General features: G+C 52.6%; 1 protein-coding gene across 2 annotated transcripts; it reads left to right on the forward strand.

Moving 5' to 3' along the window:
- The first annotated feature begins 227 nt into the window (after window positions 1-227).
- GMEB2 (glucocorticoid modulatory element binding protein 2) lies at window positions 228-19,589 on the forward strand. 2 transcript variants are annotated; one of them, XM_069546631.1, is made up of 10 exons: window positions 228-483; window positions 6,875-7,039; window positions 7,334-7,431; window positions 7,983-8,110; window positions 13,340-13,443; window positions 13,747-13,904; window positions 15,678-15,749; window positions 16,017-16,154; window positions 16,459-16,581; window positions 16,997-19,589. In XM_069546631.1, the coding sequence occupies exons 2-10, from the start codon at window positions 6,909-6,911 to the stop codon at window positions 17,653-17,655; spliced, it is 1,611 nt and encodes a 536-aa protein (XP_069402732.1). In that variant the 5' UTR covers window positions 228-483; window positions 6,875-6,908; the 3' UTR covers window positions 17,656-19,589. The 2 variants fall into 2 exon arrangements, with proteins under 2 accessions (XP_069402732.1, XP_069402733.1); XM_069546632.1 differs by having other exon boundaries at window positions 324-483; window positions 6,875-6,998.
- Window positions 19,590-20,438: the final 849 nt, after the last annotated feature.

The following is a 20,438-nucleotide window of genomic DNA, read 5'->3' on the forward strand; positions in this document are numbered from 1 at the left end:
CCTGCCTCTGGGGAGACCCTTTCACACACGGGCAGGTCACTCACATTTCTCGCCAACCCTAAACGAGTCTTCCTACGCATCCTTTCCCGGGTCTTGTTTCCTCCGTGCCAGGCAGGTGAGCCAGCCGGCGGAGGGGGCGGGGGGGCAGCGTGACCCGCAGCCCTGGGAAAGGGCAGGACATCCACGTCCGGCCCAACCCACACCCAGGCGCACGCGCGCCCGGCCTCGCCGGGCCTTATTTCTCTGCACCGCCCGCTTCCACGCCGAGCGCCAAATAAATCCCCGGGCTCGCCCTTGCCCGTGCGTGCGCGGCCCCGCCGTCTGCGTCACTAGGAAGCGCGCGCCCGGGCCGCCGCCGCCGCCGCCGCCGCCGAATCCCCAACAAGGAGCGGAGCCCGAGGCCGCCGCCGCCGCCCGCCTGCCGCCGCCGCCCGCTACCCCCGCCCGCCCATCGGCGCCCGCGCAGGCCCGGCCGCGGCTCAGGTAAGCGCCCGCCGCCCCCCCGCGGCGAGGCCTCTCGCTCCGCCGCGCGCCGCCGTCCAGTCAGGGGTCCCTGCGGAGCGTCAGGACGTTACGGCGGGGGGAGGGGAGCGGGGGAGGGGCGGCGGCGCGCGGCGGGCGTCACGGGCGTCACGGGTCCGCGTCAGGCGCGTCGGCGGCGGCGCGGCCTCCATCTTGCCGGAAGGCGGCGGGCGGCGGGCGCTGGGGAGGGCTTTGGGTGGGGGCCGTGTGGATCGCCCCGTTTCCGTGGGAGCCTCGTGGATACTCCCCTTGCTGTGGGGCTCGCGGGGATGCCCCCTCATCCCGTGGGGGCCGCGGGGATATCCCTCTCTCTCCTGGGGGCCGCAGGGATAATCCCCGCTTCCCATGAGGGCCTCATGGTAACCCTCTACCCTTAGGGCCACGTTGATACGTCCCTTTCTGTGGGGGCCTTATGCCTGCAGAATCCTTGGTGAGAACCAGAGCCACGTGAACCTCTTCGTAGGGGTCCATTGCCAGTAATGACCTGTTACATACTTGCCTAACTTTGTGATTTAGTGTTCTTCCAGACAGCCAAGGTTATCTTTCTTTGCTAACACTTCAAATACAAATTTCAGTTACATCAGTCTTTTTTTCATTAAAAAAAAAAAAACTGCATAACAACTATACAACTTTATGAGTTTCATGTACGCCTGTGAAACTACGATCTGTGCCGTTAAATTGTCAATCAGCAAAAATTTCCTGCTTTCATTATTACTTTGTGGTAGGAATGCTTACCTAGCAAAAATTTAAGTATATAGTGTTGTTAACTAGGCACTATGCAGTATCTCAGGACTTCCCTCACCGCTCAGACGATAAAGCGTCTGCCTACAATGTGGGAGACCCGGGTTCAATCCCTGGGTGGGGAAGATCTCCTGGAGAAGGAAACGGCAACCCACTCCAGCATTCTTGCCTGGAAAATCCCATGGACTGAGGAGTCTGGTAGGTTACAGTCCATTGGGTCGCAAAGAGTTGGACACGACTGAGCAACTTCACTTCATGCAGTATCTCAGACCTCCAGGATTTACTCATTCTGCATATCTGAAGCTTTGTACTCTGTCCTGGTCCCTCTTCGCCAAATGCTTGCAACCATCATTCCACACTCTGCTTCTCTAAGTTTGACTGTTTAGACTCCTCATGTAAGTGGTGATTGTTTAGTTACTAAGTTGGGTTGGATTCTTTTGTGACCCCATGGACTGTAGCACTCCAGGCTCCTCTGTCTATGGGATTTTCCAGGAAGTGGTATGATGCAGTATTTTGTCCTGTGTCTGGCTTATTTCACATAGAATAATGTCCTCCACATTCATCCATGTCACAAATGGCAGAATTTTTTTTTTAAAGGCTAAGTTATATTCCATTGTGTGTGTATATCAAACTTTTATCCATTCATCTGTCAATGGACATTGAAGTTACTCCTGTATCTTGACTGCTGTAAATAATCCTTTAGTGAACAAGGGGTGCAGGTGCCTCTTGGAGATCCTGATTTGTGTTCTTTCATATATACACCCAGAAGTGGGGTTGCTGATCATATGACAGTTCTATTTTTAGTCTTTTGAGGAACCTGGTACTGTTTTCATAATGGCTGCACAATTTACATTCCCACCAACCATGCACAACCGAGTACAACAGTGTGCACCAGTCTGTTTAGGATAAAACCAAGTGGATTAAATAAATCCCCAGTGTAACAAACATTAAGCAGACTGGTCAGAAGTTACTTCTTTGTAGGAAGTATCTTAAGACTTTGGGAAGACATACTGGACAGGGGAGAAACTTACACATACAGGTGGCTCACTTAAGAGCCTGATGCGGCCTGGCCAGGGTAACTGAAGGGTGTGGTCAAGACTGGACAGCTAGTGCTTGTGCCCCCCTCACCCCCTAGGAAGGCAGGGCGAGGAAGCCCAGATTCTCAAGGAAAAGCAGGGCTAGAGGGCCACCTCCAGGAATGGCTACTTCTGACATTCTTCAAGAGACACTGGAAATCTGGATTTCTAAAATGTGAAGCCTGTAAACTTTGAAAAAGTTGCAGCTAATTAAATATTTTGAAACAAGGTGAGGATCAAAGAAACTGTGTCTGTGGGCCATTGCTGTGTGACCTAGGCCCTCTGCTGTTTCTGGTCATATTTTTATCAAAGGAAAATATTTGATTTTTTTGAAGACATGGAAAGCTAGATCTGAATCTGATGTACTAACTGTGCACTCACACATTTTTAATCTGTTTTTATATATTTATGCCCCAAAATGCTGTTTTAGAAATATTTTGTCATGTTTTCTTTACTTCAAAATTAATTGGGAAAGAGGAATTTTGAGAACTTAATATAGTTGCCATTGGAGAGGCAGAAATTCCACTTTGTGGGTTTTCACTGTTTAGTGCTCCATACAGTTTTGAGGTGTGGGTGTGGACAGCTGCTCGCTGAAGGTGGGCCCTTGCCTTTCTGCAGCTTTGGGGTCAAATGTGGCTTTTTGGGCTTCTCAGAGCCTACCTGGTGAAAGCAGAGGTGCCTCCATGAAAGCCAAGTACCACAGAACAACATTACTTTCAGGGCAATTTTTTAAAAAACTTTATTGGGCTATAGCCGATTAACAAACAAGGTTGTGTTAGTTTCAGGTGATAAGGGCGATTTTAAAGTGATTTTTTTTTCCTTTTAAACCTCATGACATGAGGATCTTAATTCCCTGACCAGGAATTAAGACCAGGGATCAAACTCGTGCTGCCTGCAGTGGAAGTGTAGAGTCCTAACCAGTGGACCGCCAAGGAAGTCCCTGTACGTGTGACTTCCTGAGGAACTACCAGGCTGCTTTCCACAAGGGCGTCACCATTTTGTTGGTCTGCCACCAGTGCAGGATGGTGCCAGTCTCTCCATATCCTGACCACACTTAATTTCCGTTTGTTTTAATAACCATCCTGATGGGTATGAAGTGGTATCTCCTTGTGGTTTTCGTGTGCATTTCCCCAATGATTAAGGGTGTTGAGCATCTGTTCCATGGCTGACAGGCTGTTTGCAGATTTCCTTTAGAGAAATGTCTCCTTCAAATGATACTTGGCCCATGGTTCTGGTCGTTTTGTTGTCGTTGAGTTGTATCCTGGGCGTTAATCCCTTGGTGGACATGTGCTGCGCAGACACTGCCTTCCAGTGTGTGGGTCGCCTTTTCAGTCTCCCAGGAGTATCCTTTGGTGCACAATAGTTTTTAATTTCAGTGGAGGCTAATTAACCTGTTTTTTGTTCCTTGTGCTTTTGGTGTCATATTGCTAGGGAATCCCCTGGCAGTCCAGTGGGCAGGACTCTGCTGTCACTGCCGAGTGCCTGGGTTCAGTCTCTGGGAAGTAAAATCCCACAAACTGTACCACTGTATCCAGAAAGTAAAAACAAAGAAAGAAAGATGTCATTACAAAATTTTGTCAGGAGGACTTTCTCCTCTGCTTTCTTCTGAGGGTTTTACAGTATAAGCTCTTATGTTTGGATCTTTGATCCGTCTTGTGTTAATTTTTGTCTGTGGTGTAAGTGAAGGTCCAGCCTCATTTTGTTGCCTGCAGAGGTCTGGTTTTCCCAGCTCCGTGCTTCAAAGAGACTGTCCCTGTTCCCCATGGAACGTCTTCCTATGTCCATCTATTGAAGGTCATTTGAGTTCTTTCCAGTTTCTGACAGTCATGAATAAAGCTGTCATAACATTGTGTGTACAAGTTTTCGTTTCTCTGGAGCAGATACTTAGGAGTGGGTTTGCTGGGTCATGTAGGAGGAATGTATTTAACTTTATGGAAATATCCAGACCCTTCTTAGTGTGGCTGCACCACGCAGCTATGTGTGAGAATTCCGGTTGCTTCACATTCTCCCAGTCTTTGTATCATCAGCTTTTTGTTGGTGCTTTTTAAGCTGTTCTAATAGGTGTGCAATAGTATTCTTGTGGTTTTAGTTTGCATTTTCCTATGGGTTAATGATGTCGAGCAGCTTTCTGTGTGCTTATTTGGACTTCTCTTTTGCTGAAGTGTCTGTTCACATAGTCTGCCTACTTTTAAATTGGAATGTTGAGTTCTTTCAGTATTCTGCAGGCACTTTCTTTGTCGGATGTGATTTGCAAGTATTTTCTTCCACCTATAGCTTGTTATTTTCATTTTCTACTGTCCTCTCTATTCATTCTGTTGTAATGTACATACCTCATTTTGGGGCAGGTTTATGTTCACAGCACAATTGAACAGGAACCTCCGGAGTTCCCATATACCCACTCCCCAGCCTCCGTCCTTGCCAGCATCCTCACCAGAGCAGTACGTTTGTTGCAGTCCACAAAGCCCAGGTGACTCATCATCAAGCAGAGTCCGTAGTTTACATTGGGGTCACTTTTGGTGTTGTGTTTTATATTTTTAAACTAAGACTTAATTTTGGGGACTCCCCTGGTGGTCCAGTAGTTAAGAATCCATCTTGCAATGCAAGCAACAGATTCAGTCCCTGGTTGGGGAACTAAGATCCCACCTGCCTCCGGGCAACTAAACCTGCATGCTGCGACTAGAGAGTCTGTGCGTGGCAATGAAAGATCGTGCATGCCACAGCTGAGACCTGACACAGCTAAATACATAAGTAAAAAGAACTGAAGGGGAAAACTGTTTATTGAGTTTTACCAGATATTTACCACACGGGTTGCCTTCCTCCATTCCTGAAGCTTCAGGCCTCCCTCTGCTGTAATCTCCGTCTGTCTGAAGGACCCTGTTAACACTGCTTTTAGAGCAGATCTGCTTGTGGCCAGTTGTCTTAAGTTTCCTTAATCTGAAAGTGTCTCTATTGTGCCTTCATTTCTGAAGGATCGTCTCCCTGCCACAGAATGCGGGCCTGAGGCTCTTTCCTTTCAGCATGTTAAGGAAGTCCCTGCCTCTGGTTCTGTGGTTCTGGGGAGAGTCCCGAAGGCCTTCAGGTTGCTGTTCTCATGTGGGAAATACGTACCTTTTTATCTGCTGTTTTTGTAACATTCTTACTTTGTCATCCGTTTTCAGCAATTTGATTATGCTCTCGGCATAGATTTCTTTGAGTTTATTCTGCTTGAAGTTTGTTGGACTTCTTGAGTGTGTAAGTTTATATTTTTCACTACCCTTGGGAAGTGTTCAGCTGTTATTTCTTCCGAGTTGTTTTTCAGCTCGGCACGGTCTTCTTTCCCCTGGGACTCTGGTGATACAGATGGCCACCTTCTTTTGTTCTGCATTCCCAGAAGCTCCGTTCATTTTGTTTTCCATCTTCTTTCTGTTGTTCACATTAGATCTTTTGTACTGCTCTATATTTTCATTGTTGTATCTCTTTCCTCTCTCACTTCCATTCTGATATTGAGCCCACAAGGTGGGTTTCTATTTGTTATTATATTTTTTATTTTCAAATTTCCACATGGCTGTGACCTTGGTTCCTGTGCTGACCCGGTCAGGACAGCAGGCTCCACTCATGGAGTAGGAGTGCTCGCAGCTCAGGCCACTGGGGGTTCCAGTGGTCACCTCGGACTGGGCGTCTTTGTATTATTTTTGCCCTAATTTTGGTCAGACTTTCCTGCTTCTTTGTGTGGTAGATAATTCTGGATCGTCGTCTGGATCCTTTGAGTATTGTGAGATCCTGTGGAGAATGGAGCATTTTGTTCTAGCAAGAAGCAGACCTGCGCTGCAGGTCTGAGCCCCTCCTGTGGGCAGACGCTGTCTTGGGTCAGCTAAGCCTTCAGCCTGTGCCGGGGCCTCTGTCCCTCAGGTGCCATCCGAGGCTGGTCTGAGACCTGGGCAGTGGGTGACCCTGGAGGTCAGTCCTCGAAAGCTTTGGCTGACCGTTTCGGGCCAGGTCTGCACACAGACAGGTGAGGAGTGACTGGAGCCTTCACACACAGCTGGGGTCAGGCCCTCTCCACCTCTCCACTCTCCGCAGTCTCTTGCACACTCCAACCCCCAGAGCTGCCTTTCTTCCCCTGTTCTGTGACACCTCAGTACCTGGCCTGCCCTGAGCCAAGCATCAGAGGGTAGAGAGCAGTGGAGCAGTGAGTTGCCTCCAGGCCCCCAGAGTTCTCAGTGCCTGCCTGACCACGACCATCACAGAGATTAGAGGGCTGAGGCTCACTGGAGGGCCAAGAGGCAAAGACAAAGTAACACCAGGGAGGGTCTCCCAGACCAGAGACAGGGGGTTCCCAAGGGCCTTCTGTGCGAAGCCCTGGATTCCTACAGGACCCTCCTCCAGAGGCATCCACCTGCATCCTGGCTCCTCCCCAGCGCCCAAGTGTAACCGTGGGGCTTTTGGGCCTGGTGCAGCTCCACAGTTCTGCTGGGGCTTCCGCCCTGTGCTCACTCCACCATCAGAAGGTAGCAAGGTCCCCATGCAGACCCTGTGCCTGCTCTGTTGCCCTGCAGGCCCGGGGCCCTGGCGTCTCCTGTCCGCTGAGCCATGGCCACCCCCGATGTGAGTGTCCACATGGAGGAGGTGGTGGTGGTGACGACGCCTGACACGGCGGCGGATGGCAGTGGTGTGGAAGAGGTGAAGACTGTGCTGGTCACCACCAACCTTGCCCCGCACGGGTGAGGATAGGCTTGGGGGGGCAGTGGCGGAGGGGCTCAGGTGAGCTGAGGGCTGTGTCTCTTCTCCCGCTGCCGAAGCTTCATGTCCCCAAATGCACGGTAGCTTCTCCTCTTAAGGGTCAGGCCAGTTGGGAACCAGGTTTCCTAGGTGAAGTGAGGAGAGACATGTGTGGGGTCAGTGGTGCCATGACCTCTGGCTAGACTGGAAAGCAAGGCAGAAATGGTAGTGGAGCAAGGGGCTGGCTGTTGCAGAGGTGCTGATGTCCCCTCTATCTCCTTCCCTTTTGTCCCCAGCGGTGACCTGACGGAGGACAACATGGAGACGGAAAATGCCGCGGCGGCTGCTGCGGCCGCATTCACGGCATCCTCGCAACTCAAGGAGGCCGTGTTAGGTAGGGAGCCTGCCTTCTGGCAGTGGCGCCCGCAGGCCGCTCCAGAAGTGGTTTTGCCTGAGGGGACTGTCCTCCCTTGAGTAAGGGAGCAAAGGTTCCCGAGGCCCTCCTGGGGCTCCTCTCCAGAGGTGGGCCTGAGGCGTCACGGAGGCCCTGGCTCCAGGATCCCCAGGTGTGGCGCTGGACTGTGGCTAGCAGGGAGAGCTCGGTTTGCAGTCCTGGTTAGTGTAGCTGTCTGTGATCAGCAATGCAGACTCTTACCGCCTTTGGCCTTTTTCTGTAGCCTAACATTAAAGGCCTCAGAGCCCTTCCAAATATTACAAATAGGTTTCTCTGTAAGTGTTTGGGTGAAGTTTTATTTCCATCAGTTGGTCTTTACTTTGGGCTGAGGAGAAATGCCCTCTGCCCACCTTTGTCTTGTCTCAGTCTCTCCTGGATTCTGATTTCTCTTTCAAGGTAGTTAACCTTGTACTTTTGCAGGAAATGCTTTGGAGAAGTTGTAACTGATTTTCTGTGTTGCCCCTTTCCCTGTCAACACACCTGGTGAGAAGTGAAGATGGCTGAAGAGGAGGAGAGCCTGGAGGCAGAGATCGTTTACCCCATCACCTGCGGGGACAGCAGGGCCAACCTGATCTGGAGGAAGTTTGTGTGCCCCGGCATCAATGTGAAGTGTGTGCAGGTGAGAGTTCCCATGCAGCCAGGTTTCAGGGAGGGGCTCCCAGGGCCGCAGCTACAAAGCAGACAAAAGGAGACCCCAATGGCAGGTGTGTGACCTTGGTGGGGAGTTCAGGAGGCAGAAATCCCATGTTTGGGAGAACAGAGGACAAGGAGGCTTCAGGGACAAACAGGCTATCACCAGGGCATGAGAAAGCCTCAGGGTAGTGAGTTCGTTCCTGGAGTGACTCTGTTGGGCAGTTAAACAAGGGAGCTGCTTTGCAGAGACTCATTAGCACTCGTGGGTAAGGTGGACAGGAGAGAGGTCTGCTTTTCCTGCAGCATGGTAGCTTAGGTACCCACTCACCTTGTGCTGAAAAGAGCTAAAAATGCCACTTAAGGCATCTAGAAGATGCCTCCTTAAGCTGGCAAAAGAGGAGGAAGTAGGCCCGGGGCCTGAGTAAAGGTGGATTGTAGAGGGCAGCCAACTTTTGCCTGACACTGGTTTCTCAGCCTTGTGGTCAGGAGATGAGGAGCCAAAGCTCAGGACTCCCAGTTGGGGTGTGTTGTTGGGGTAGGGATTGTCCCTGTGATGCTGCTACTTCCAGAGGTCTCCACCTTCAATTTTGGGGGCTAGAAAACATGCTGATCACACCCTCCCAGCCCCCCTACCTCTAGGACAAGGAAAACGCCCCTCCCACATCAACACTAGGTGGAATAGGGACCCTCCTGAGGAGTCACATGTGGCCTGTACAGTGTGAATACCTTTAGCTAAGAGTTTAGTTGTCGAATGGTTCCTGGCTCAGAGCTCCCCCAGGAATCTGACAAAAACAAATGAGAAATCCTTTTTCAGAGAACTCACCTTTATCTCAGGTTTCAAGTAACTTTGGTAGACAAAGTTCTAAAAAAAGGAGCAGCTCACAGTAATGCAGAACATAACCCTGAGCACACAAGGAAACGAAGCGCCTGAGTGAGTGCACACAGAAATCACAGACAGCAAAGTAAGGCCCACAAACGCTACAGGTTGGAATTCTGAGACACAAAATAGAAAATAAGTATGTTTAGTTACTTCAAGAAATAAAAAAGAGACTCAAACGTGAATAAAGCATAAGCAGATATGAAAAAAACTAGACATGAAAAACAATTAAAATCGAACACTAAGTGGGTGGATTTACAGCTGATTAGACACAATTGAAAAGGACATCTTTTTTGGGTGTTAGTTCTAAAAGGTCTTGTAGGTCTTCATAGAACCGTTCAGCTTCTTCAGCATTACTCGTTGGGGCATAAACTTGGATTACTGTGATATTAAATGGTTTGCCTTGGAAACAAACAGAGATCATTCTGTTGTTTTTGAGATTGCATCCAAGTACTGCATTTCGGACTCTTTTGTTGACCATGATGGCTACTCTATTTCTTCTGAGGGATTCCTGCCCGCAGTAGTAAATATAATGGTCATCTGAGTTAAATTCACCCGTTCAAGTCCATTTTAGTTCGCTGATTCCTAGAATGTTGACATTCACTCTTGCCATCTCTTGTTTGACCACTTCCAATTTGTCTTGATTCATGGACCTGACATTCCAGGTTCCTATGCAATATTGCTCTTTATAGCATCGGACCTTGCTTCTATCACCAGTCACATCCACAGGTGGGTATTATTTTTGCTTTGGCTCCATCCCTTCATTCTTTCTGGAGTTATTTCTCCACTGATCTCCAGTAGCATGTATGCAGGTCAGGAAGCAACAGTTAGAACTGGACATGGAACAACAGACTAGTTTCAGATAGGAAAAGGACTACGTCAAGGCTGTATATTGTCACCCTGCTTATTTAACTTACATGCAGAGTACATCATGAGAAATGCTGGGCTGGAAGAAACACAAGCTGAAATCAAGATTGCTGGGAGAAATATCAATAACCTCAGATATGCAGATAACACCACCCTTATGGCAGAAAGTGAAGAGGAACTAAAAAGCCTCTTGATGAAAGTGAAAGTGGAGAGTGAAAAAGTTGGCTTAAAGCTCAACATTCAGAAAATGAAGATCATGGCATCCGATCCCATCACTTCATGGGAAATAGATGCGGAAACAGTGGAAACAATGTCGGACTTTATTTTTTTGGGCTCCAAAATCACTGCGGATGGTGACTGCAGCCATGAAATTAAAAGACGCTTTCTCCTTCTAAGAAAAGTTATGACCAACCTAGATAGTATATTCAAAAGCAGAGACATTACTTTGCCGATTAAGGTCTGTCTAGTCAAGGCTATGATTTTTCCTGTGGTCATGTATGGATGTGAGAGTTGGACTGTGAAGAAGGCTGAGCGCCAAAGAATTGATGCTTTTTGAATTGTGGTGTTGGAGAAGACTCTTGAGAGTCCCTTGGACTGCAAGGAGATCCAACCAATCCATTCTGAAGGAGATCAGCCCTGGGATTTCTTTGGAAGGAATGATGCTAAAGCTGAAACTCCAGTACTTTGGCCACCTCATGCGAAGAGTTGACTCATTGGAAAAGACTCTGATGTTGGGAGGGATTGGGGGCAGGAGGAGAAGGGGACGACAGAGGATGAGATGGCTGGATGGCATCACTGACTCGATGGACGTGAGTCTTGAGTGAACTCCGGGAGCTGGTGATGGACAGGGAGGCCTGGCTTGCTGCAATTCATGGGGTCGCAAAGAGTCGGACACGGCTGAGCAACTGAACTGAACTGAACTAAGACACAGTTGAAGAGATAATTAGTGAACTAGAAGACAGAAGAAGTTATTGAGACAACTACCTAGCGAAATGTCTCAAGGGAAAATGGAAGCACAGGAAAGCCTAACCTATCTATGTGACTTCTGAGAGGAGAGAGGGTCTGAGAACTTTCATAACCCAGGAAAGAAAGCCACCCGCAGTTTAAGAAACTTAATACATCCCAAACTGAACAAATACATTCAAAATTTCACATTTTAAAATCTATACTAGGTGCCAGGGCAAAGGACCTTCCACTGGCTCTGGGACATTTTAGCATCAAAATAATGAATGATGGTCATGGATTATAATTCAAGTAAAAATAAGAATCTATCTGCCCATATTTATTGCAGTATATTTCATGTCATTTATTTACATCAAACAAGAAAGAGCTAAAACTCTTAGGCCAACTAGCAAACATAGATGGGGTGCCGGAGCCAGAGCGCCATGAGGAGGTGTTGCATCTAGTCAGGGGAAGCTGGTCTCCAAGTACCCCCATCACTAAGGTGCTGCTTACAGAGGGTGAAGCCTGCAGATCACCTGCTAAATGAGTGGTGATGTTTGGGTGTCAGTGTTGGGCCAGTCTCTGCCACAGCCTCCTGATGGAATGGGCAGGGGTTCTGTGGCATTTCCTGACACAAATGCACAACCTGGTTCCGCTCAGGAAGATATCAGACAGACACAAACTGAGGGACGCTTTCTTTGTCTGCAGAAACACAGACCTGCATGCTTCACAAATGTTGAGGTCAGGAAGGCATGGTCAATTTGAGATGCTCCTCTAGGTTAGGGAGAGGAGAGACAGGACAGTCAGTACAGTCAGACGGGTGGGAGTGGGACCAGTTAGCCCACCCTGAGTGTGGAGCACACCTGCCCCACCAGTAGAGGAGAACCTGGTTCCTCAGAGGGAGGCGGGACAGAAAGGGGTGGCAGGATGTAAGGGAGAGGCAGGCCATCAGGTGGTGCTACAATGTCAGGTGGGGGCAGGGTCAGAGAAGGCATCACATAGTTGAGGGGCTCTTTGGGTCCACCATGGACTTCCTGTGCCTGGGGACTGGCCAGAGAGAGTGCTGACTATCCCTGCCTTCCTGGGCTCAGAGGCAGCTCCCAACCAACCAAGGCAAGGGATAGAATGGCTTCCTGGCTTGGAGGGACAGTGTTTAGGCTCAGGAAATCAGGACAGTTGCTTCCATGAAGAGGGCTTCCCAGGCTGGTCGCAGGCAGCCTTGGAGAAGGCCACCTTGCAATAGAGAGTCACACACATTTTTTGTTTTCCCTGCACATATAAAAAGTATATTTACACTGAATCATGCTCTGTTAGTGGTGTCATAACATTATATCTAAAACCAATGTACATGCCTTTAGCTTTATTGCTAAAAATGGTAACCATCATCTGAGCTCTCAGAGTCGTGGTAGTAGCACTGAAGATCACTGATCACAGATCACCGTAACTAATGAAAAAGTTTGGAATATTAGGAGAATTACCAGAATGTGACACAGAGACCTGAATTGAGCAACTGCTATTGAAAAACAGCACCAATAGCCTTGCTTGAAACAGGGTGTTTGCAAGCCTTCAATTTGTAGAGTATGTACACTTTGTGGAGCGTGACAGAGCAGGTGTGGCTTGTACGTGAGCTGAGGCAGTTTTGCTCCAGTGGCAGGGTAACCTGGGCCCGACCCGACACAGACTGCAGGGCCCCTCAGGGCAGCTGCCCTGGGAGGGGAGGCCCTGGGGAGGGGAGGCCCCGGGGCATCCAGCACCCTGGTCAGGTCCAGCCATGTGTTCAGGCCACGTTGGAGCTTTTGTTTCTGCCTCTGCTGCTGCTGTGACATGTCCATCCCCCCTGTGTGCTAAGTAAATGCAGTTGTGTGTTGGTTCTTTGGTTTCAGTGCACGCTTGTTCTACAAGACTGAGTCGGATACTTCACCTTCTCAGGCCACATTTGGGTGAAACTAGCAGACGCGCAAGGAGGGAGGGCAGTTCCCTGACTTGAATCGGGCATGTGCTTTTGTGCCATGAAGGGTGCTGTTAGGGCTGGGCCAGGTGGGCTGAAGGGGTATTCACAGCTGACCCTGTGGCTGTGTCTCTTGTTACTTGATGGGCTGTATGTGAATGTTATTTGTGGAATAAGTTACGTACAGGAAAGTTCGCTGCTTGCTGTCCGGAGGGAGAGAGCGCCCTGTGTTTCAGAGTGGGGTGGACTCCCTGGGTCCCAGGCACTGGGTATGTGGTTGAGGAGATCACCAAGCACCCAGCTCCTTCCCTGCTAGGGGCAGCACCTGACCATCCACTGGAGCAGGATAGGGCCAGCACCTCACTCAGGCCTTGCAGCTCAAGGATCAGGCGTGGCTCACCTGGGTGGTTCTTCCTCCCACCTCAGTCAAGATTGCCAGTGGCTAAATCCTGAATGTGCTTCCACAGTGGCTGCCCTGCCATCCACCCTCTTTCCCAGGCTGGCCCTGGACAGAGGGTCAGGCAAGAGAGAGGGCATCGGGGAGGCTCCATCTTGACCCTGCTCTGCTCTTCTGTCCACAGTACGATGAACATGTCATCAGCCCCAAGGAGTTTGTGCACCTGGCCGGCAAGTCCACCCTGAAGGACTGGAAGCGAGCCATCCGAATGAACGGCATCATGCTTAGGTGGACGGGGCAGGGGTAGGGTGGGGCGGAGGGAGTGGGGCCTACACAGGACTGGCCAGGGACCCTCCATCAGGGAGTACTGTGGCCACTCTCTCAAAGAGGGCCAGCCCTCAGTGCTGACTGAAGTCTCTGGGATAGCTGCCTCCCTCTGGGTACCAGCCGCTGTGGTCGCACTCCTCATGGACAGAGCCACACACAGGCATCCCCACGCTGCTGAGAGAATGGTGCTGGGGTGGAGCACAGGCAAGCCCTGAGCCTCCGCAGCCTTGTCACCCTGTGTGACGCCCGTCCTCCTCCGTGCAGGAAGATCATGGACTCCGGGGAGCTGGACTTCTACCAGCATGACAGGGTCTGCTCCAACACTTGCCGCAGCACCAAGATTGACCTCTCTGGGGCACGCGCATCCCTGGGCAGCCCCACGCCCACTGAGTACATCCCACTCACACCAGCCACCGCTGACGGTAGGTACCATGTGTTGGGCTCCCTCCGCTGCTGGCTCCTTGCATGGGGCCTCCAGTCAACTTGGCTGTCCCTTCTGGGCCTCAGTGGTTTGCGCCCACCTCCTCCTTCCTCACCGAGGAAATCTAGCTGCATTGCTGTTCTACCCACAGGGAAGACTGAAGGACTTTATTTTCTTAAGCCATTCTTATTATAAAATACAATGATTCATAGGTGGAGAAGAGCATGAAGATTAACAGGGCCAGTGTCCAGTGCCCACCTCCAGCTTTGCCTGTTTGGGGAGCATCCTCTGCCCTTGCCCTGCCCGTTTGGGGAGCATCCTCTGCCCTTGCCCTGGAGCCTCTCCCCTCAGCACTGGTCTGGGCTTGTGTGTGCTCCCTGCCACTTGAGTTGCTGATGTGTTTATAGTAGATAAGCTGATGTGTTTAACTGGTAGAAGGCCTTCATGTTCCCTGGGATTATTTCCAGATGTTTGAGCACAGAGATTCTTTTTAAAACAAGTTGGAATGAAATCAGGTCCCAGTTTCCCTGTTCATGTTGCCCACTGATGACTTGGTGGTGCCACCTTTCCCAAGATGGGAATTGGATTGCCCCTCAGCTGTTCCTCCGCTTGTCACTCTGGGCCTGCTGCCATGTGGCCAGGGACTGTCCTCACGGCTGACCAGACAGTGGTTGGTCGAGGGGCCTTGTCCTGTACTTGGGAAGCTGGAGGGGAGGCTCGGGGGCAAAGAGAGCTCCTGGAGTTCACCCTGAATAAGTCGCTGCACCCTACCTGCCCAGACTGGCAGCCGGCTCCGTTGGGGAGTCCTCTGGGAGATCCAGGAACGTGCAGGCTGCCAGCAGTTGGGGCTGGCCCTTGTCGACTCTTTCCTCATCCAGTGGTCACTGTTTGCAGTTATTGGGTGGTGGCCTGGCCCTGGGACAGCACTTCTCTGCCTTGTAAAAGGCGGCCGCAGTGGCTGGTCTCCAAGAAGCCTCTGAACACTGAGTCTCCAGTCAGTGCCATGCCCGGTAAAGGCCACGTGGGGTTTGGGGTTCAGCTCTGAGAATTCTGTTGTCTCTAGATGGTTTGGACAGTCTGTCGCTTTACTTAAACTTACCTCCGTGGTGGTTTCTTCAGTCAGAGTCCTCAGACCACCAGAGTCACCTATTATGTAGTTAAAGGTTCTGTGTCAGTCCAGACTATGAAAAAGCTATTTCAAACATCTGACGTTCCCCAGCCGATGTCTTTGTTGGATGTGGAAAAGGCCGGCATGAGGTCAGAAAACTCACCCAGAAGTTAGGATGCTGGTCTTGTTCCTAAGCCCCAAAGGGCCAGATCCATACCGTGTCCAGGACTCTGAAGATACTGGAGACAGAGGTGAACCAGCCTGGGTGGCTTACACCTCTCAAAGTTCCACCTCTTCTGATTTACAAGAAGGAAACGTGGTAGCTGTTGAGACAGACGATAGTGTCAATGAGACAGAGACTTGAGGGGTTGCTGAGAACAGGCCAGGCGGGAAGGCTGGCCTGTGGCCCCTGGCTGGCAGGCATGAAGGCTCATCATAACTGACAGAGACAGCAGAGTATTGAGGACTTGGGGACAGCTCTGAGGAGACGTTTTCTAGCTCCTCCTTTGTCCATATTTAGCAGTGGATGTGTAATGTGTGGATCCTCTGTTGTGCATATACACGTTAATTAATTTTTTGAAAACGGGGGGTATGAGGGGGGGTACTGTGGTGGGTGGAGTGCTGGCCTATTGCCAGCAAGGCTCACCAGGCTCATCTTGGTTGCAGTGAATGGGGCTCCTGCGACCATCACCATCGAGACCTGTGAGGACCCGGGGGACTGGACCACAGCCGTTGGAGGTGCGGGCCTCCCTGGGCTTCTTGCTGGGGGGTGGGGCTCCCACCTGCTGCTGGCTTTGCCCGGGGGACTTGTGGGCTGCCGGGCATTGTCTTGGTGGATGCACGGGGCTGACCCACTGGACTCCCACTTGTGGTTGGGCCTGGGGACACTCAGACGGCTCCCTCAGAGCTGTGTCCTCCTGGCAGTTCTTTACTCCTCCCTGTGATAGAACCAGAAGGGCTGTCTGTGCAGGACTCCCCATCTCTGAGCCCCTCCTTCCATCTCAGATGATACGTTCGCCTTCTGGCGGGGGCTGAAGGATGCAGGCCTGCTGGACGAGGTCATACAGGAGTTCCACCAGGAGCTGGTGGAGACCATGAAGGGCCTACAGCAGCGGGTGCAGGACCCACCCCTGCAGCTCCGAGGTGAGCTGTCCGTTTGCCCTGGTCCATGGGCCCCAAGGCCTCTTCTGGTTCGGCGTGGTGGGGGTGGCCTCAGGATGCCAGTGAGTGTAGCCTGCTTCTTCCAGCTCCGAGCTGGCCCAGCAGCATCGGCAGGGGTGGGCAGTTAGCTTGCTCCCTCTGGATCCCTCCTTGGTGCTGGGAGGAAGCCAAGCCCTAGGATCAGGACCTGCTGCGCCTGGTCCCACACCTCAGCAGGTGGCATGGAGTGCCCCAGACCTGCTATGGGCCGGCCCATTCTCATTGTTTGCCTGCCCTGCCCGTGTAGATGCCGTCCTCCTCAATAACATCGTCCAAAACTTCGGCATGCTGGACCTGGTGAAGAAGGTGCTGGCCAGCCACAAGTGTCAGATGGACCGTTCTCGGGAGCAGTATGCCCGCGACCTGGCAGGTACACTGGCCTCAGCTGTGCCCACAGGTGCTTGGGTGTGCGGAGGCAGGCATGGGGTGGGTGACACTGGGACAGCCCCAGCTAGACCTCCCCGCAATTCACCAATTCACCCTCCCCACTGTGAGGTGGCACCTTCCTGGGAGGTGCCTGTGGGTGTATGTGAGGCAGGCTGGTTCTGTAACCAGGCAGTTTGCCTGCAAACGTTAGCGTGAGCAGAGCATGTGACAGAACAGGGAAGGCTGACCCAGTCAGGCAGCTCAAGCCAGCTGTTCTCTGCTGCTTCTTCAGAGCAGCGAGTCCCCTGCAGAGAAGGCCCTGCAGACAGCGTCCCCACGCGCATGCAAGGTCAGGCCCCAGGCCAGTGCAGGTCCTTGTCTGGTGGTGGGTGGTCTGATGCCCTGTGCCTGCCCCGCAGCCCTGGAGCAGCAGTGTGACGAGCACCGCCGGCGGGCCAAGGAGCTCAAGCACAAGTCACAGCACCTCAGCAACGTGCTCATGACTCTCACTCCGGTCTCCCTGCCGCCCCCTGTGAAGCGACCGCGGCTCGCAAGGGCCACATCTGGGCCAGCCGCCATCGCCTCACAGGTGCTCGCCCAATCTGCCCAGATTGCCCTGACCCCCGGCGTGCCCGTCTCCCAGCTTACCAGTGTGCCGCTGGGCAAAGTGGTGTCCACCCTGCCCTCCCCCGTGCTGGGCAAGGCTGCGCCCCAGGTCGCTCCGGCCAGCTCCCCCGCCTCGCCACTGCTTGGCGGCTACACGGTGCTGGCTTCCTCTGGCACCACCTTCCCCAACACGGTGGAAATCCACCCGGACGCGTCCAGCCTCACTGTCCTGAGTACAGCCGCCATGCAGGACGGCAGCACTGTGGTCAAGGTGGTGAGCCCACTGCAGCTGCTCACCCTACCCGGCCTGGGCCCCACCCTGCAGAACGTGGCCCAGGTATCGCCCGGGGGCAGCACCATCGTGACGGTGCCCACGGGGACTGTCGAGAGTGCCGTGGCTGCCCCAGGACCTGAGGAGCACACGGCCACCATCGAGGTGGCCGCCATGGCGGAAGGCCATGAGCACAAGTAGCAGCCAATGGAAGGTGAGGCCCCACGTGGGCGCTGGGCTGGCCACCTCTCCTCAGGCTGTGGGGGCACAGCGCCGGTGCCCGTGGGCCACGTGGGGCTGCTGAACCAAAGAGAGGAAACGCCAAAACAGACGGAGAAGAGAGGAGAGGCGAGGGACGTGGCAGCAGCCTGGGATGTGGGGCTCTGAGCTCTGAGCCTCCTCCCCTGTTTTCTTGGGAAATATATTTTTCCATCTGTTGCTTATTAATACTGTTTACACGTGGGGCCTTGGTGAGGAGCCAGGTTGGGGGCCAGGGGCCCAGTGCAGCTGGCGGCAGAGGCAGGGCAGGGGCAGGGCCTCGGCCCGTAGCTGGGGAGCCCTTTACTAACACGTGTCTTGGGAACTGTCCCCAAGTGTGGAAACCCGTGGATCCTATGGATTTGGTTTCTTCCCACAGTTTTCTGTAGGTTTAGTGTGGCTAGCACTCTGCTTTCCCATCTCTGGCATAAGCATCAGTGGTGCTTCAGGCCTGCACGTGGCTCAGGGGCCTCCAGGGCACCCGGGGGTCAGGGTTCAGGCCCTGGGACACCTGCCTGGCCAGAGGGACCCAGGGGTCCAAGCAGCACAGGCCAGAACGCCTCCCACCCCTGCCCGCAGATGTTCAGGGGCCGTTGCACATGCTCTGTGGGTGTTCCTAAGTAAACCCCTTAGTAGGCTCCAACAAAGAGTCAGGTTTATCGTGTTTTCAACCTAAACGAGGCAGAGTGCCTGGGGTCCCTGATCTGCTCTGGGTTCAAGAGTGTCTTGTACACAGGGACAGTTGGGACAGCCCCGGGGGCAAGAGGTGGGTGTGCCCTGTGGCTTTTCCTGGGGAGGACACAGAGAGAGAACGACCAGAGCCTGTAGAGGGGTCACTCCATGTTCAGTGGGGACACGCCTCGGGTTGGGGCTCGTGGTCTGGTGTTCAACTCCGGGCTCAGCTCCATGCTAGTGGGGCCCCCCTAGAGGTGGGCTGTGCTCCACTGGCTGACACTGGTGCCGCAAGGCGTCTGGGACCAGCATGGGTGAGGTGGCACCCAGGTGCTCGTGGGGAGGGTGCCTGTGGGCTGGCCGGCCCTCTGCTTTTCTGGTCTTGGACTTGGAAAGACCAGGGAAGGGCTGCTCTGCAGGCCTTGAGCCACTGCAGTGGGGGATACCACGGCCACCCTGGGCCTCCTGTCCATCTGACACCTGCGGAGACCCAGAGAGAAGCCTCTGCCTGCCTCGCACTTTGAAGGGAACTGGGCTCCGTCCATCCGTCCTTCCGTCCGTCAGGTCCCCTGGACCCACCTCAGCGCCCTCACTGAGGCTGTTTTGTTTCTGTCATGTCTGGTCGGCTGCTGTTTCGGGCGTGCTGGTTTCAGCACAGTGTCACTTCCTTGTTAGACGCTCCTCTTCCAGGCGCATCTCTGATACACACAGTTGAGCCTGTGGACGGGACACCCCAGCCAGTCCTGCGTCCAGCTCAGATCATATCAGAACATGTTGCTAGTGAAACTGGGCATCTTGTGCTTGGAACCTTGACCATTCAGACCTGCTACGCCCTTAAAGCTGCCTCTGCCTGCCGGCCACGGAGCACTGGGTGGAAAGTTCGTTTCAGAGCCATATAGACAGAACCGTGACGGCTGCTTCCAGACACGGTGCCTGGGGGCCTAGCTCCAGGTGGGGGAAGGGGCCCACTGTCTTCCAGGAACCCTCAGCCCGGTGTGGGGATCGGGCCATCTCGCTGTCAGCGCCCCACCCTTCCCCCCACCAGGCATGCGGGGCCTGTCCCAGGCTCGGGCTCCAGGAGGCAGAATTGGATCTGGGGGGCTCGGAGGCAGCCTGGGCAAGGGACACCTCTGAGTTCTACTTTGTACGGTGTTTTGCAAGTATCTGCTTGGTACTTTGATTTCAAATAAAAACATTTTTCGTAACCTGTGTCTGTGTCTTCTGATGAAGGGCTGTGAGTGGATGGATTTCCACCAGGGACTCCTGCACCCAGCACTGGGACCAGGTGAGGACACTGACTCAGGGCGCCTACGGCTTCTTTCTTTACAGTTCCAAACTGATAGTGGATCTCAATTCCCCAACCAGGGGCGAAGTCAGTGCCCACTTCAGGGGAAGCACGGAGTCAACCACTGGGCTGCCAAAGAGGTCTCAAGTTACTGAATTTTAAGATTAAGAAACTACAATTCCTCAGATTTGTGTACTTCGAATATTTTCTTTCAGTCAACACCTTGTGTTTTATTTTCACTGACATCTGTTGAAGAGCAGGCATTTTGGATATTTATGAAATCCAGTTTATTGACTTTTTTAGGGCTTTTCATGTTCTTAAAGAAACATTTGCCTACCCCAAGGCTGTGAAGATTTCATGTGTTTTGTAGAAAATATAGTTTAGCTTTGACATTGAGATGATCCTCTTGAGTTAATTTTTGAGAGGGTGAGTCAGGGACTTTGTTTATCTGTCCGAGGACCCTCAGTTGGGAAGGTTGCCCTTTCTGTGTCTTGGTGCCCTTTTAAGACGAGTTGACTGCAGGTGCAGGGGTGGTCATCCTGGGACCCCTGTCATCCACCCAGCGCCACTCCTGATGCTGGCAGTCGCTGTGTCCAGTGCTCTACATGTTCTTTAGACAGGAACATCTCCCCAGCAGCCCAGCATCCACCATGCGGGAAACGTTCTGTCAGAGACCAATCCCCTCCTAACGCTGCAGGTCCTGCGGACACCTATTGAGCCACGTGGCCCGGAGTGGACCTCCCCTGGTAGGTGGCAGGCAAGTTGCAGG

This window comes from Ovis canadensis, chromosome 13 (genome assembly GCF_042477335.2).
Source record: "Ovis canadensis isolate MfBH-ARS-UI-01 breed Bighorn chromosome 13, ARS-UI_OviCan_v2, whole genome shotgun sequence".
Classification (NCBI taxonomy): Eukaryota; Metazoa; Chordata; class Mammalia; order Artiodactyla; family Bovidae; genus Ovis; species Ovis canadensis.